Raw genomic sequence first — 17,862 nt, 5'->3', positions numbered from 1 at the left:
CCGGCCAGCCCAGCACTGGCAGGGAACCACGGAGCATCGCTACCTGTACGGCTGGCTGCCCGGGGCTCCTGCCCACACGGCAGAAGGAGCCCCGGCGGAGGGCGGGGGAGGGGGGGCTAGCCGCCAGCCCACCCTGCGGGCGCCTCTCCCCGAGACCCCCGCCGCCAGCCGCACGGCTCCCGCAGGCTTCAGCCAGCCGGTCCCCACGGCCGCCGCCGGGGCTGGGCTGCCTGAGGAGAGCCGCCCGTCCGCCCCCTCCGCCGGCACCGCCGCTCGCCTCAGCGCGGCCATGAGGGCCTCTCCCCGCAGCCGCCTCTGCCAGGCGGGCGGCGCCGGGAGGGCACCGAGCTCGGCCGCCCTGCGGCCCCTGACAGGGGAGCCACGGCGGGGGGGGCCCGGCCCTCTGACAGGCGGGCGGCGGCGGGCGGGAACAGGCCCCATCCTCCCCCGGCCCCTGACAGGCGGGAGCGGACCGAGCCCCTCAGCCGGCCCCGGCAGCCGAGCCACGGCGGGAGGCGAGCGGCGGCGGTTCCGTGACAGGCGGGCGGCAGGAGGGGACCGGCCCTCTGACAGGCGGACGGGCACCGGGACTCCCCGCGGCCCCCGACAGGCGGGCGGGCACCGGCCGCGACCCTCCCCGCCGCCCCTGACAAGGGGGAACCCGGGGAGCAGATGGCGGGGCCGGGCGGCGGAGCAGCTGGCGCCGGTCCCCACCCGGGCCGGCGCCGTCCCGCCGGTGAAGCGGGCTGTCATGGGCCGGCACGTACCTGAAGTAATAGACATCACTTTTGCCAGCGCTGAGGCCCGACTTGCGGATCACCTCTTCCTTCTTCCAGCCCGGGGGCAGCGCGGGGCAGTCCATCCTGCCCTGCTTCTCCATGCACCGGGCGCTAGGCCCGAGGCGGCAGCGGAGGAAGGGATTCCCCCGGTACTCGCAACAAGAGCTTTATTGTTCCCGGACACGGCCGGGGCCGGGACCCCCTGGCGATGGCGGCCGCGGCGCGCTGTTCGGCGCCAGGAGCACGGGCTGCGCGCGCAGCCGGCGAAGCTCTCGCCCGGCGTCCGCTTCCGCGGCCGAGCCCCGGAATCCGTGTCAGCGGCCTAGAGGGGCCAGAGCGGCCAACCTTACCGACCATAGAGAGCGCCGTAGGCAGGACAGAGCGGCAGCGGCGGTGCCGGGCCGCCGGCGGCCATCGCGGCCGCCTGCGGCCGCCTGAGGGAGCGCGTTACGGAGGGGAGCTGCGCCGGGCCGGCAGGGCTCCGGCTCCCCGGCGGCGGAGGAGGCTGGAGGAGCCCGGAGCGGGACGGCGCCGGCAGGTGCTGGGGAGGGAGGAAACCGTGGCGCGTCCCGTCCCGGTTGGCCCCCAGCGTGAGGGAGCGCGGTGGGCGCCCGGGGCCGGTCTGGGGACGCCGCCGCGGCGCTGGAACCCACCGGGGCAGGGATGCCGGCATGCCATAAGCCCGCCCTCGCCCGTGTTCTCCGCCGAGGTGCCCATGCACAAAGCACCCCCGCAGCCCCCACGTTCAGTTTATTTGTGTCCTCCGCCCCCCTCCCCGCCCGCCTTCCCCTCACCCGGCCGGGGGCTGCCGGCCCTGCCGAGCTCGGGCCTCGCACCACGACCTAAACCCCCGGCGGCCCCGCCGCAAAGCCCAAAGCGCACACCCGAAGGGCTCTGCGTCCCCCGCGTCCCCCTCAGAGCCACCCGGGGGCGTCCCCTCGGGGTGCCGAGGCCCGGCCGGCTGCGGAGGCCCCGGTCCTCCCCGGCGGCGGCGCTAGGACCTGCGCGGCGCGGCCGGTCGCCTCCTCCCCGGGGCGGGCGCAGCGCGAAGGGGCCGCAGTGCCCGCCCCATGTGAGCGCAGCTGGCGGCGGGGCGGGGAGCAATGGTGCTGGCTGCGGAGGGGAGCGGTGGCGGCGGCGCGCCCGCACCCCCCCATTTGCCGCTAGCCGGGGACACGCGTGGGGTTCGGAGGGGCAGGGACGGCAAGGGCTAGCTCCCCCGTGGCGCCGTCCCGGGGCAGAGCCTCTCCTGGGCAGCCATAGCCCCGGCCGCTCCGGCTGGCGTTACCGCCGTGGTGCCGCTCGCGGCCAGGGGCCGCGCCCCCAGAAGGGCACACGGACCGGGCTTGCGGCTGGACTGTATCTGCTCATGGGGTTATTTTCACCTCAGGGAAATAAACACCTTTTTTTCTTAAATTTTTCCTTTCTTTTTTTTTTTTTTTTTTTTAACCTTGGCTGGCTTGTTTTTGTAGCAGGGTTTGCTGTTTGTCAGATGGAGATTTGCCATCTTCATTGGCCACCTCTGGGAAAGGCAAATATCTGATAGAGCTGTCTGAAGCAAAGACAAGACCAGATTATTTTACAGAAATACATTAAAAAGAAGTTTCAGTGAAAGGATATTGTATCAGTAAAGTGATGTTCTAAACCAGTTCAGTGAAAAACAAATACAACTGACCCCCCCAAAACCGGGAGTGATTAGTTGTTATGGACAATTTACACTCTTTAAGTAATCCTAGAATTAACGCAATGCGAGAATTAGCATAAAACTTGTAAATTTTATAGTCTTCTTGTAATATGTTTATTACTCTGAATTAACTTTTTAAAAAATTGTAACATTGCATGTAAATTGGCGAGTAATTTTTAATCTGTTCATTTGCTTTCCCCGCAGCAGGCCACAGCAAGTCCATATCAGCAAGAAGCGCAGCACGCAGAGTGATTGTGCACATTGACTTGGACTGCTTTTATGCACAAGTAGAAATTATCCGTAATCCTGAATTAAGAGACAAGCCTTTAGGTTTGAGTTACTTTGTTGTTAATTTGGAGATTATGTGTATTCAGGCAGAAAAAAAAAACTAAGGATGTGAGTAAACTGAGGATGTGACTGTGTGGTGAGGTACGCCAGAGCCTGTAACCACATCCAGAGTGAGCAAGGTGCAGTCTAGACTCTGTGTGGCTCTGACTACAATGTTAATAAATCCTCTTGAGCACAAGTACAGGCACTTGCCAACGTGTCTGAGCAGTTCTGGGGATTGAAGCTGGTTTATAACATGGGCATAGAGAGGGCTGAGCTCCCCAAGTGAGCCAGAGCCTTTTGACACAGTCACGCTTAAAGCACGCTTTATTTCACCCAGGAGTTAAGAAGGAATGTGAGGCAGTCGGTAGTGTCTTATGATCAGTGAAGAAAGTACATCCGAAAATGACTATTACATAAAGAGCACTTTCATGGGTAGGTTGCCTAAAAAGGCCCAAAATTGAGAGCAACCATACAATGGGAAAAAAACATCTATAAGGTTTTAAAATGTTCTTACCATCCAGTAATTAAATCAAGAGATCTGTCCTTCTCGTGGTCTTTGTAAAATAAGACTGTTGTGTTGCTTTGTCTGCTTGTTCTGTGGCATGGCGTTCTGATCAAAGCGTATGCTTTGCAGCAGCATGAACGTACTGTAGTCTTCTGTAAAGTACAAAAAAACCTAAACTTTAAAAAACATTTATTTTTAGGTGTGCAACAGAAATACATTGTAGTTACCTGTAACTATGCAGCCAGAAAACTTGGAGTTAAGAAACTGATGTCTGTCAAGGATGCTAAGGAGAAGTGTCCTCAGCTGATCCTGGTTAATGGGGAAGATCTAACTCCATACAGGGAAATGTCGTACAAGGTTACAGGTACAAAATTAACAATTTTCCAGTAGAGGCCAAATGCTTTCTGTTAAACTCTGTGTGCGGGTGCACACGTGTGCAACAGTGCAACAGTATTTGGGATTTTCCTGCTCTAAAAGTTTTTATTAAAATGAGCCTCATAGCATGATGATACTACTTACAACGTCAGCATTTCATAAAATAAGCTTGGTTGCATTCTGGGTCCAGCACTAAACATATCCTGCTGGTGTTATATGGGATTTATACACTATGTTAGGATTATGCCTGTGTAGTTCTTTAGGAACATTTTTTTCTTAAATACTGGCTGCAGTAATATTTTTGCAAAGGTGAAGCAACGAGGATGGAATGCTGAAGCCTTCAAGTGGGGGGATCTTCTCCAGTATCTCTTAAATGATACACCAGCATTGTCACTGATTACTGCTTTTCACATGAGCAGTGTTAGCAGGGGAAATAATAATAATGTAAAAGTGAAAGCCCACCTAGCTGGGAAACAGATTTCCTTAGGAGAAAGCATGCAGAGGTTAAGAAACAAATGAGGAAAGAAGGAAGAGATTCGGGGAGAAGAAAAGTAGATGATAGAGGTAGTTGCGGGATGAAGAAGTATCCAAGCCCAAGATACTCTACAAAAACACCAGCATAGCAGGAGAGGATGCATTTACTCCTGTCTTGACTACTGTGACTTCCCTATCCTCCCTTTCTATCCTGTGACTCTCTTTAGCCTTAAAATCATCTACAGTTCTTAAAAGTTTTCTGTCCCCCTATCTATGCAAGTCTCACAATAGATATGTCCATTTTAGTGGCATTAACACTGTGGGCAAGCAGTCTTTTATCTGCATCTCAGACACTGCTCAGTAATCACAAAATTTGAAGTGCTAACCTTTCACTGCTAAAGCGGGGGGGATGATTCCTTGAAAAGCATAAAGCTAAAAGCTGAGGATTGTACAGGGTATAACTGCATAGACTGTACTGCTTCTAATGTATTAAATACTGAAACGTGGCAATGTTGCAGACTGACCCACTTAATTTTCACATTCACTTCAGCTAAGACTCTTGGGAGATAGTATTCACATTGTATTGAACTTCTAACTTACGGGTAATTAAGGGAACCAGGTAGGACCCAAATTTGCCTGTATAATCAGTGACCCAAAGCCAGAAGGTGGGAGAGATCTGTAATATTTAATTTGACTTAGTAACCTAGATGCTGTGACAGTTTCCATAGACCCTCTGAAAAATACTTAATTGGTTTGTGCCCATTAATGCTCCATAGAATATACAAAGATGGAAGACAACCGCACACAGTAAGATTGACCATCTGTCAGTTCTCTTCAACTGATAAATGGTTTAACCGGGAAAGTCGTCAGTGTCCTATTCCACCTCATCTCATTCAGAAATTTGGAAAAGGTAAACTTAGAATTTTTGAAAGTATCGACTTTGTACTGCTACCACCTAACTTCTCTGTACAATTCCGTCACGTAATGTCATGGTGATATTCCCTACACTTAATATTTGGAAACTTTTCTGTTTGATGACATATGCTAAAACCATACAGAAATCCACTGCAGGCATAACTTCTATGTTACTACCATGTTTTAACCCAGTCTGGCTGGATTCCCTGCAGTAAATTTCTTGGTGGGGTGGGAAAGGGTGACTGGAGGCTGCTTCCCAGATTAATAATCTGCTTTTCTCTGTTAGGGATTTGAATTACGTTCTCAGTTTCATTATGTAATAAAACATCTTTTTGATGTACCTCTGAAAATTAATAACATAAAGACTCTCACCCTTCTCAGACTTAAGCTTTCCAACCAGCAATTGCAATTCATTTGACACTTCATTCAGATTGGGGTAAGGAAATAAATCTGAATCACTGCTGTATCAGCACACTGAATCACTGTTCCCTGACTTCAATTCCCAAATTATTTCTCACAGGCCTAGAGAAGCTGTTGAAATTCCGTGTAGCTTCTCACTTCAAAATTGCTACTGGACTTCTACATTGGAGGAGACTAATAATTACTGTCAGCTCATAGAGTCATACAAACTCCAATAAACCATACTGTTATTACCAGTGTTGGGGTAATGGTATATACCGACACGGCTCTGTAAAGGCCCTTTTTGGTACAATTGGATCATTTTTCAAATCTATTCAGCTTGGCTTCTATTCTGTAATTCTTCTTTTCTAACCTAAGTACATACTATAAAGTAATCATCACAGCTGTGAAATTAAGCATTTTTACTGGATGGGGGGGGAAAAAAGCCTGTTATTTAGTTGAGAACATACCTGACAGGGCAGAATGAACATCTTAACGACTATATATCCACAGATTATTTTGGAAGCCTTTAGCAGTGTTCAGAATTTAATACTTCAGGAATTCATGGTTTGAGATGAATAAAGGTTTCCCTAGGGTATAAAGATGGGAGTTACAAATATTCTCATATTGCTAAGAATAGTACTGTATACTCAATTCTTACATATGACTCATCTCTTTATTTCTGTGCACATGCAAAACGTTGAAAGTTCAGAATGTGGAGTTATAAGTTTACCTTTGTCCTTCACTATTTCAATCAACCTTATTTGGTCACTTTTGATTATATACACATTGCTTTTTTCCAACCTTTTTTCTTTTAGAAAGCAGCAACATTTTATCCCCATTGGTTGATATACTAATGAAACTCTTTCGAAAGATGATAGATGTAGATCTACCATTTCATCTTACCCTTCTCAGTGTCTGCTTCTCCAACCTCAAAAATCTTCCTAGCAGCAAGAAAGGATCAATTGGTTTCTATCTAAAGCAGATGTCACCAGCATCAGGCTCTCGTAAACGTGTCTGGGTAAGCTGAAAGATACTGAAAACTATCTATAGATAAGTTAGAAGATACTTCTGTATTTATGATATAGATTTAAACCTTAAATGAAGATTTATTTGGAGTCTTCTGAGCGGGTGTTACTCGTTTGCTTTCTTTCATTAGACAGCTTGCTTAAAAGAGGTTTAATACTATCTTGAATGAGACAGCCAGCTAGGTTATCAAGCCCCTTAACTGAAGAGAACAGAATTCCATAGGAGAGAAACCCAAGCTTATGTCTTCTAAAAAATGCTGAATTTGGCTGTTCATTCCAGTAAGATCTGCCCTTTATTTAGCATCTGTGAAAAAACAGGCCACTTACTCAGGTATTATCATACTGAAGCATCTTTTACCATAGACTAAAATCTCCTTAAAGTTGCTTATAATTTACCTTGTTGCTTTTAATAAGATACTTTCACAGTGAGTATTTCCCTTACTATGCATTCTCAGGTCACCCTGTTCAGACTAGAAATTATCCAAAGATTCAACTCTGTATTGGTCACTAGTTTCTGATTGAGTGAACTTCCAATTCCTGCTCAGAATTGAGCAAATCTCCTACCTCCCAGGTGCATACGCTAGACACCATAGGAGTTAGCTGTATGTGCAGGAGCGGGCTGGAAACTAGGACCATGCGTGGCAATCAGTTAGCTGAGGGGAATGTGCTCGAGCTTGTCTAGACAACAATTAACATGATGAGACATGTTTACAGAGCACAGGGGAGTGGGAGAGGGATGGCGCCAAGGAAAGGTAACACCTTGCGGTTAATTGCTGGTAGTTAACCACCAATCAGGGATTGCCTAGTATGCGATGCTTAGCTTCAAGAACCAATCTGTTTAAAACGCGCAGCTTCTGAAAGTGTATAAAAACTCGTGCTTCTGTACAATAAATTGACATTTGCTTGCATCAAGCTGCGTCCCGTCTCTTCATTCACCGCAGTGAGGTATTTTCCTGGTTGACCATATAGTTGTAATATTAGTAATTTCAGATTTTGTAGAAGTTTATAGAGCCAAACTCAAAGAAAATCAAATATGGGGCAAATTAGCAGTTCACTCTAAGACCAGCATATTGGGCAAGTAGCACCTGGTCAGGAAGCCATCTAAGTACAGAAAGGTGTTCTTAAAGAAACACTAGATTTACATAGTGAAATAAATTCTACATTTTTCACACTACTACTACTACTATATTTTGTTCAATTTTTCAAAGAGAAGCATAATAGGAGAATAAACCAAGAATGCAGTGTTTCCTTTGAGGATCAATTTTGATTGTTTCAGTATTAAAAAAACAACTTAGTTCTGGGGATAAACAGGAGGGGATTGTAAACATTACTAAGGCCACACACAAAGCAAGGTACTCCGTACTGTGTTTAGGCTGCAGGACTTTACAGCCATTCACCTTAGGATTTCCCAAATGCAGTCAAAATAGGAAAACATGCAGTAGTTACATGCAACTTCCAGTTAGTTGTAAGGATATCACCAGGGTATGGTTTAACATGAGCAGGTCAACAAAAACTCTTGATGAAATCAGTCCCATACCATTGACGTACGGAATTAGACTCTATAACTCCAAAGTTTCATTCTGGTTGCTCCACAGAAGGAACCGCAACCTGAGCTTTTTAACACAAAAATTTCAACAAGGACATCTTTCTAGTTTAGGTCTCAGGTTTTTCCTATCCTTTTCTAGAGCCACAATCAAAGATCAGGTGATGTTAATCCCACACTCTTTCTAGTGCTAGTACCATAGGGTCCCGAGGGGGTACTAATCCACAGTCCTTTTGCCACTCAGGTTTGTCCCGGAGGACGAAGAACATGTCTGCATACGATACTTCGTCCCATTTTCCTTCTCTTCTCAGACACAACATTAATTGCAGGAGAGTGTTATAATCTAACGTTCCTCCCTCCTGAGGCCATTTCGCATCACTCCCCAATTTATACAAAGGCCACCACCGATTACAATATTTAACCAATTTCCTTCTATTTTCGGTGCCACCCTGTCCTACGATATCACTCCAATGTTTTAATATACAACCCAAGGGCAATTTTTCACAGGGCTTACTCCTTCCATTTCCCATTTTGCAATTTGAATTACTTTGTTTTTCTCCGGCCGCCTTAGCCACCCAAGGTCGGAAACGCGGATAGAGCTTCTTACTCGTTTTGCACTCAAACGCCTGTCTCAAGCACTCTTGCACTCACACTCAGTCAAAATAATTAAGCTATACACGGAAAATCAAAATGCGCATCTCAATCACACCATTCACACTCCGGGCAGCCCGCAGTCACACAAGCAGTATGTTATACGGTACCGTGCACTTATGTACAACTTTTAGGAACACTAACAGTTCACAAAGTATGCATTTCAATGAACAATTGCCAAAAAACAAACAAAAACAAATTTTTCCTGGTCTTAAGCAGAGTGTTAAGTTTTCCGCTATTTGCCACAAATTACCAGAATATTATTATTTTTCAACACACATTTCTAACTCCGAGTTTTGAACACATAACAAGACAACACATAGAACAAACAAGACACAGAGCGCTATTTCAGTTGTTACATTCCAGGAATTCCCCAATTCTTAAGACAACCTAAAGGAAGTTTTTAGCTTCCTCTTTTTCCTATGCAAAAGTTTCCCTTTTACTTTTGCTGTGAGGTCCCTCTTGTTCCTGTGAGATTCCGCCTTATTCCGTCCCACCCCCCGCTTTCCGTCACGAGGCCTCCGGGCTTTTAGGAATGGCAGTAACCTCGGGTTTGCTCGATCTGCCCTCAAGATCGCTAGCGGCCACCCCTTGGTCAGCAAACCCCCTCCCAAGGTACCTTTCCTCCTGGGGACTACGCTGCGCGCCGGACGTCTCCGTGCGTCTCACCAGCCGCCCCGTTACTAAACATACCGTTTTATCCGTGGATCCAGGGGTTTCTCTCCTGCTCCCGGGTGAACAGCTGAGAAGAGGAGGCTCCTCCGAGGAAATCTCCTGGGGCGCGCCTAGGAGCGTCCGCTCCGCAGCTGGTCCCTCAGCCGAGCAGAAATCCTCCTGCCTGGCTCGCCAAACTGACGTGCGGAATTAGACTCTATAACTCGAAAGTTATAAAGTAGGTATGTTTATTGCGCGCAGATGCACGGGGGATCGCTCCTCCACAAGCGTGCATGCCCGAAGTGACGAACCATCTCACATTTATACAATGAAACAAATGAATATTCAATTAACGCCTATAAATATTCGTTACCTAAACCCCGCTTCGTATGTTAATTAGCTTATCAGTCCTTTGCCTGGAATGTGGTGGTCTTGCAGGTTTGTAGGTGATTCCTGTTCTTGTGGCCATCCGATCTTCTTCAGGTGATTCATGTCCTTGTGACCATCCAATCTTCTCCAGCAAGGAGACTTAGCACTCCCTCCCTCTAGATAGCATTTGAATGTCTCTCATCTTTTTCTCATTCTCTTTTAAATAGCCCCTTTGTTAGAGAAAGAAGGGCAGCGTCTCCCTGTCTCCCCTTTGTTAGAGGAAGAGGGGCAGGTCTCCTCAAAACTGTAGTTGTCTCCTCAGAGCTGTGTGCCTATGTGACCAGACACCGCACCCATGACTAGTCACCATACCCACATTCCTTGAGCAGACACAATCACAATCGATGTCCATTATCCCCATTTCACACTATTTCTCCATATCAGTATTAAATTATCATATTACCTGGTCAATCCTTTCTAACAGCTTGTAAGATTGTAATGCTTTGTCCCATTTGTTTCGATATTCAGGAAGATACATAAAAGGAATAATTTTACTAGGGATTTCCTGAATTATCCCTTCTCCACAGTATCTAGATTGTGCAAAAAAACAGATACTGAATTCACATTTATGAACTGGAAAAGTTATACAATAATAAGCATCTAGCAGTTGGGGATGCCAGGCTATAATGAGGTAAAGCATACGGATGTAATTGCCCTTGGTGGATTGACTAAGATTCAAGTAGAAATAAAAATTATTATTCTGTAACTGATTTTTGAGACCATTACATTCTTGACACCCCACATTTTAAATGAATTATTTGTGAGCTATTACAGAGGAACATGTAAATTTAAACATACGCAATTAATGTATTAATTGATTTTTTCCGTATACTTTCAATCCACTTTGACACTGATTGCAAATCTTCTCACTATTTATAAACTAGCACATACTGGCATTTCTCCAGCTTTTGTTCATAATCTTCTGAGGAGTTCAAGGTGTTACCAAAATCTTGGAATGAAGAACTTATCGACACCAATGTGATGTAGATAAGCAGACACTTCTTTATTGACGGCCGGGTGCGTGAGCGAGTCCTCTCACGATCAATGCACACCAAGTTTCAGAATCATACACCATATATAGAACTTATTCATACATATTCATTAAGTATTCATGCATAATCATAATATTTCCCATAAATCATTAACATATTCTCCTCCCATATCCGATTCTGCGCAGTAGAGCTTAGAAAGGTCCAGAAATGGGTCTGGGGTACGATTTGGGTAGGTGGTATATGAGTCGGTGGTCGCGATCTCCCCCTGCCGGAATTACCTTTTACTAAAGTTCACGGTTTCTTGGCAGGTAACCACAAGCTGTTCCAGTCGACTCTCCCCAGTTCCCATTAATCCTATATTCTGACATTTCAATACACTTTCTACATACGAAAGACTAGTTAACTACAAAAAAACCTTTCAAACCCTAAATTTATTACCTAAGTTTTAACAATGGTTCTAGCCCATTCTTCTGGCCTTGGTACGGGATGTACAGAGGATCTCATAGCAGCTTTTACTATATAACTATGAGTTTCATTAAAATATATTTCTTATCCTTCTATATTTCTATTTTATAAAATTATTTTATAAAATCAAATAATCAATCAAATAAAGTCAATCAATCTTAACTTATTAGCAAATCTGTAACAAAGGGAGAGTTCACAGAGGGGAAGAGGGGCCTCTCACAAGGAAATAGGAAACTCCTGTAATGCTAGGAACTGCTCACTAATACTGAGAGTTCTCATACCTAGTTCCTGGAGAAACTGTGAATCACTACAGCAAGCACTCACAGACAGCAATTAAACACAAAGGTGAAGGATGCTGCGTGACAACAGATGAGCTCAAAGGAGATTATGCTTGCAAACCGTTTAAGAAACATTAAATCATATTTACAGACCCTGATCATGCACGAGTGTAAGTCAGAAAGAGCAAAGAGAGCCAAGTTCAAATCCAAACACAGAGGCCCTGTAAAATCATGGGTCTGTTTCTTCACTTTGCAGCAACTCCTTGTCACCACTTACTGCCTTGGTGGAGTATGTGCAGTGTGGGCGTATAGAACTACTCCAGAAACTTGCTTCTCCACTAACTACAGCAGGTCTGATGGTAACAGAAAACATTTTAATGCCTACTCAAAACCAGCAAAAGTAAGCTGTGGCAGGACCAGGTAATATCAGCATATTCATATTTGGAATAACTCCCGTGAACTTATGTTTACCAATCTCCTAAGGAGCTCTCGCCTGCATCCTGTCACATCTTCTCTCCTACACTCAGTGAGTTGTTAATCAGGAAGACTTCTTCTAGGCAAGGCTTCTGAAAGACACAGTTGCTAGAATAAAAGAAAGGGCACACTTGTGAAAAATCTCCATTTCCAGTTTTTACAGTGGATTATGGGGAACACCGAAAAAAGAGGAAGTAAGCCTGGTACAGACCACTTGGATCACCAAATCTAAATTTACTATCTTAGGCAAAGTGAAATACATACCTCATTGCCTTTCTTGAGCTTAGGTGACATAATCCCAAATGAAATCCTTCTAGACTTCAACAAACAGCTTAATGCTTCCCTGAACTCTGCTGAAAATATTTCACCTGACTGAAGCAAGGATCTCTATTGCTTTTCACTACCAGATCCCACACTTAGCAAGTAAAGCAAGCTGTTAATACTCCTGCCAAATAAAAAAAGAAACTGGTATTTGTGATATGTGGTTAACAAATATTCAATGTCACACTGAAAATGGGAACAGCTATACTTTTGCTCCTAGAAACAGCTATAACCTTCACAAAAGACACACCAGGGATCAGTACTGCTTATTAATGTGACAAAGAGCAGATGTTAGTAGATATGAAGTCACAGTTTTGGCCTGAAGTCAGTAACTCTTCCTGGTGGAATATTCTATTCAAGGCATCGCATCACCCACCCTCCGCCGGGCACAAATTCACGGCGCCTCCGGCGAGGTGGGACCTGGCCGGGCCCACCCGACCCGCGGCCGGCTCGGGGAGCGCTGACGGGCCAAGTCGACCACCGAAAACGCGGCGGAGCCGGAGGCCTACCTGGCGGGACCCTCCCCGCCGCGGAGACAGCCCCCCCAGCAGCCCCCCACACCACTCTCCGACAGAAGCGGCCCCGCCAGTAGGGGCTCAGGGCAGGAGAGAGAGAACACAGCAGCAGTTCGCACTCACCTATGCGGCACGAAGCGGACACCGACTATCCCCACCCGCCTTCCCGTCGCGGGGCATACCGGGAGCTGTAGTCCCGCTCGCGCCGCGCCTGCCGCCACTGCGCCTGCGCGCCGCCATTTTGCACAGGGACGCGGTCCCTTAAAAAGCGCTGCGCGGGGAAGCTTGCAGGAGCGGCTGGTAGGGGTTGGGGTCCTTGGGCAGGGCTGATGGGTTAGTTGGCGTACCCTCTTGGCGTACCCTCTTGGCGTACCCTCTTGGCGTACCCTCTTGGCGTACCCTCTTGGCGTACCCTCTTGGCGTACCCTCTTGGCGTACCCTCTTGGCGTACCCTCTTGGCGTAGTGAAGGGGCTGTGCTGCTTTAGGCAGCCCTTCTGAGGGGAAGGGGGTTGGGGGTGCCTGCTGCGGCTGGGCCTTGCCCGTGCGGGCCTGCCGGCTGCTGTGTGAGGTTGGGGACCGGGAGGGCTCTGTGCCGGTCACGCTGCCCTTGGGCCGGTGCCCAGCCTGGCTCCTCGGCTTTCCGGGGAAAACTGCTCGGTCGAAGAGTTAACCCTCACTGTGCCTTTTTCATATAAATCTTTACGCTGCCATTGCATGATGTTCCTTGTATGTGTGTGATACTGGATATAACAAAGTTATTAATCGCTATTCCTTGTTATAGCACCTGTTTCTTTAATATGTTAACAAGTTTTTCAAATGGTGTTTTACCTATAGGGGTGAAGTGAACTGTTCAGTTTCTTTCAGTGATCTTGACCTTCCCGATTACAGCATTTGGAACCAGTCTGTGCTTCTAGCTCTTCAATTTACAGATCATGGGGTTACAAAGGCAGCTTGGATTCAGTTGACTAAATTGCGTAAACAATTGTAAGTGCTCTCACAGGGCTTGTAAAATTTTTTGCTATATGTACCTGTTCCAGTATAGGACAAGGCCTCAAGGACAAGAGTCCAAGTACTGATAGCCTGATGAATAGACTTGTTAGAACTTGTAGGGCACAAGCCCTGGGAGCAAAGGAACAAGCTAACTGCAGACCCCTGAGCCGTCACAGTTGAGGAGGCAACCAGACGGACAGAGAAACAAGTAGCCAGATAAGGGAACGGATGGCACCAATATGTAATCAAGAAAGCCGTGTAGAAAGAAACTCCCTAACTTTGGAATAGAAATTATTGCTATGTCAAGATAAACTAGTAAGTTCCTATTGTTCTAACGGTGTGCCTTAAATATCAACCAATCAGTGTTTTTTACGCTTAAGATTTAACCAATCAGTGTGTAATATGTAGAAGGTAGAAACGTATATAATAGTAAGAAAATCACTAATAGAGGGACAACTTGCTTGCATCAAGCTGCGTCCCGTCTCTTCATTCGCCGCAAATTGGTGACCCCGATGTGATCCGTTTAAGGATCTAACGTGAAGGGCTTTCGAATCGCCTATCTGAGCGACATGCAGCGAATCCCACAGAACTTTGAATGATCTGCTGAAAGGAAGCAGGAGCCGGCCTGAAATCCCTCCGGAGTTGAGAGGTGAGCTGTGGGAAATCCGTAATGGGGAATCAGGCTTCGTCCCCAGAAAGAGACGTATATGGACTCATGAAGGGTCTTCTAGTCAGATCTGGGAGTCCGTGCCTCAGTCTCCTCAAATGGTGACCCCTATGGTGGTGTCCCGAAGCCTTGGAAGAATAAGGACGGAAAAAAGACAGCTCGTGGAAGAGGGCTGCGTTCCGGAGGAGACGGCTTGGCTGAACGATCGTCTTGCTGTCTGGACCAGGCGGACAACCTAAACCCCGAGGATAACACCTGTATGCATCGAGACAGGTGAGCAGCCAAGAAACTTTAGAGACTTTGAAAGAATGAAAGTGTGTACAGACAGCAGCCAATTGTATGATGCTGCCGCGGAGGGGAACTCCGTGTCGGGAATGCATTTAGCACCTTGGTGGCAAATTCTGACTACTCTTTGCCAAGTGTGGACTAATTCTACTATCGGTGCTAAACCAGAGGAAGCTGTAAATTCCACCGACAGCGTGACTCTTCTCAAGACACCGTCAGCGATGGTGATTCTGTCCACACCTCCTCTGCCCCCAAAGCTTCTGTCACTGATTGCAGCGACCCTCACAACACAGGACCAAGCACGGGAACAGGACAACTTGGAAAATTATTTCATTGACACTGATAAACCTTTTGATCCAGGTCCTATAGATCTGGAAAAGGAGCTAGAACTTTTCCCCACCCCCTCGTCTCTCCTGATGCATTGATTGTATTTTGGGGGAGGGTAAAAGGGGGTCTGAGGGATTGGTTGCAGGAATGCAAGTGGGAAACACTTCAGTGATGGGTTTTGGGAGTCGCTATGGCATGTTGAGTATTTTGTCAGACAAATCAACCTCGAGAGTGGCAGCCTGTGCAATACGAGGCTGTTAAAGGGTTAAGCAAAGCAGTGCGGGAAGGGAGGATTCATAATACATTTGCTATGTCCCTTCTTGAAGTGATGGCAGAGCCTTATACACTCACACTGCATGATTGGAAGTTACTGCTTTGTATGGTACTAACTGATACAGTATATGATGTGGTTATTTGATTTTTGTGAGCTATGTGTAGTGGCCTTGACTGAAAACCTTAATCGGGGAATTGCTGTTAACTATGAGCAGTTGGCTGGAGCAATTAACTGTGCCGATTCTGTGACTCAGGCAAGGTATCCCAGGGACAACTGTTTGCAAATGAAGGAATAGCTATTAAGGCAGTCAGGATGGGGGAGTCTTGCCACAGTCTTGCAGGGTCCTAGAGAGTCACTAACTTTAATACTAACTTGATTGATTGGCTTCAGAATATTTTGCAACAAGTCGAACATCAGGAAGCTCAAGGGTTGCTTTTAAAACAACTGGCTGTGATAATGCCAATGAAAATTGTAAACGGGCAACTTTCACAATCGCAACCCCAACATGTGTCAAATGATTGTAACGCAGAACTCACAGCAGACTGTAATTCTCAGGCTGAGTTCTGGAATGCAGCATAACACATTTTTGCTGCTCTAATCTCTTCTGTAAGAATAGTACACGCTCTTAACTTGCTTAGTAAATTAGGCTGCTAGCTTGCTAAACAAAGTAATACTACAAATACTATTTTTTTTTTCTGGCTTATTAACAGATGTTGATTCTGTCCGTCATATGTTGCTACAGAACAGAGTTGCTATTGATTTTTATTATTAGCACAGGGACACAAGTGTGAAGACTTTGATAGGATGTGTTACGTGAATCTGAGTGACCACTGTGAATTAATTTACAAAAGTATACAAAATTTAAAAGCCTTAAAACAAAGATCTGCAACAGAGCCAGGGGCGGGATGCCTTTGGTCTCTTCTCACGGCTGGGAAACTTTGGGCCATGACTCAAAAGTATTACAGGTTTTATTATAATTATCTTTAACCACCTTATTGATGTTTGCCTTATGTCTCCCATGCATTTTTTTTTTCTGTATTCAGTGTTTAGTTGATTGTAACATAAAGCAGATCATGGTCACCCAGCTACACACAACCTTTGCCTCATCGCAATTAACAAGCAAAAAAAGAGGAGGATAGAGAATGTCTGAAGAGAGATGTAGGAGAGGAAACTGGAGAATGTCTGACCTAAGAAGAGATGAGAGAACAGCTGGGTATTGTGAAGGAGACTAGGAAAGATAAACATGGTTATCTAGTGTTTAATAGGTGTCTGCACGCTTGTAGAGATATATAGCTATGTAACTACATGAACGATTTCTGCCCTGAGCCTGGTGGAGCATACAGCTGCGGTTTGTGTCCGGGCTCAGATGTAAATAGGGGCTTCTCTGTTATGGTAAAAGTGTTTCTCTTTGCATAAAAAAGAGAGGGAATGAGGGGAATGACCCCAGAGGGATGTTCAGAGAAGGCATGCGATGTTTCGATGTTTCGAACTTTTTGACTGAACCAGTTCTTGTTTGGTGTGCCCTTCCACCTACGTATAATGTTAATCCAAAAGAAGCTGATATTGTTTACACTTTGAATGTCGATAATTGTCTTTCTGTAGATGCTAATGTAGTAGGAGGCTATGATGGGAAAGTGTCGCAGCGGTTCTTCTCTTATCCAGAGTAACAGCAGGGAAAGCATTAAAGAGTTAAATCACCTTGTTTGGTAGGCAGTTAAGAATGTGAGTCAAAATTGCCACTGCTTTTTGTCGTTGGTTCAAGGACATGGCTGTCAGGATTTTGATGGTATGTGCTGTGTGGATTTTAGGCGCCCCATTGCAGCAACATGTTATCAAAATCTGAGAAAATGTCAGCCTTTTTGGCATCCATTCACTCAATTGGCAGTATTGTTTGTTTGCTGTTACCTTGGTTGCTGTCATGTTTGCAAGGGCCCTGCAGAACATGGCAAACCTGGTACTAGCTGTTCAAAAACAAAAAGGGGAAATTGTAAAATTGTACGGAACAGAGACAGTGGGTTATTTTGACATTGATAATATGCCTTAGTTGGTTTTTTATTTGTTCTATTACTTGTGCCTTGTTTTTGCTCGATTTCAGGGGTTCTTTTTGTGCAACAGGAAGGGGGAGATGTAGGACAAGGCCTCAAGGACAAGAGTCCAAGTACTGATAGCCTGATGAATAGACTTGTTAAAACTTGTAGGGCACAAGCCCTGGGAGCAAAGGAACAAGCTAACTGCAGACCCCTGAGCTGTCACAGTTGAGGAGGCAACCAGACGGACAGAGAAACAAGTAGCCAGATAAGGGAACGGATGGCACCAATATGTAATCAAAGCCGCGTAGAAAGAAACTCCCTAACCTTGGAATAGAAATTATTGCTATGTCAAGATAAACTAGTAAGTTCCTATTGTTCTAACAGTGTGCCTTAAATATCAACCAATCAGTGTTTTTTACACTTAAGATTTAACCAATCAGTGTGTAATATGTAGAAGGTAGAAACGTATATAATTGT

General features: G+C 46.3%; 1 protein-coding gene and 1 long non-coding RNA gene across 2 annotated transcripts in view; one reads left to right on the top strand and one right to left on the bottom strand.

The window, feature by feature from the left end:
• The window catches only part of LOC119140822 (methyl-CpG-binding domain protein 2-like), a 40,507-nt gene extending 39,505 nt beyond the window's left edge, over window positions 1–1,002 (bottom strand). The window contains exon 1 of the mRNA XM_037372459.1: window positions 768–1,002. Coding sequence (XP_037228356.1) covers window positions 768–880 — 113 coding nt within the window. The 5' untranslated portion in view covers window positions 881–1,002. The remainder of the gene's footprint in view (window positions 1–767) is intronic.
• A 112-nt stretch (window positions 1,003–1,114) lies between these two features.
• On the top strand, window positions 1,115–3,890 carry LOC119140826. The gene is made up of 3 exons (XR_005101737.1): window positions 1,115–1,317; window positions 2,668–2,793; window positions 3,498–3,890. It is a non-coding gene; the product is annotated as an uncharacterized LOC119140826 (long non-coding RNA).
• The last annotated feature ends 13,972 nt before the right edge of the window (window positions 3,891–17,862 follow it).

This window comes from Falco rusticolus, chromosome W (assembly GCF_015220075.1).
Source record: "Falco rusticolus isolate bFalRus1 chromosome W, bFalRus1.pri, whole genome shotgun sequence".
Lineage (NCBI taxonomy): Eukaryota > Metazoa > Chordata > Aves > Falconiformes > Falconidae > Falco > Falco rusticolus.
This window is presented reverse-complemented; position numbering and strand designations above follow the sequence as displayed.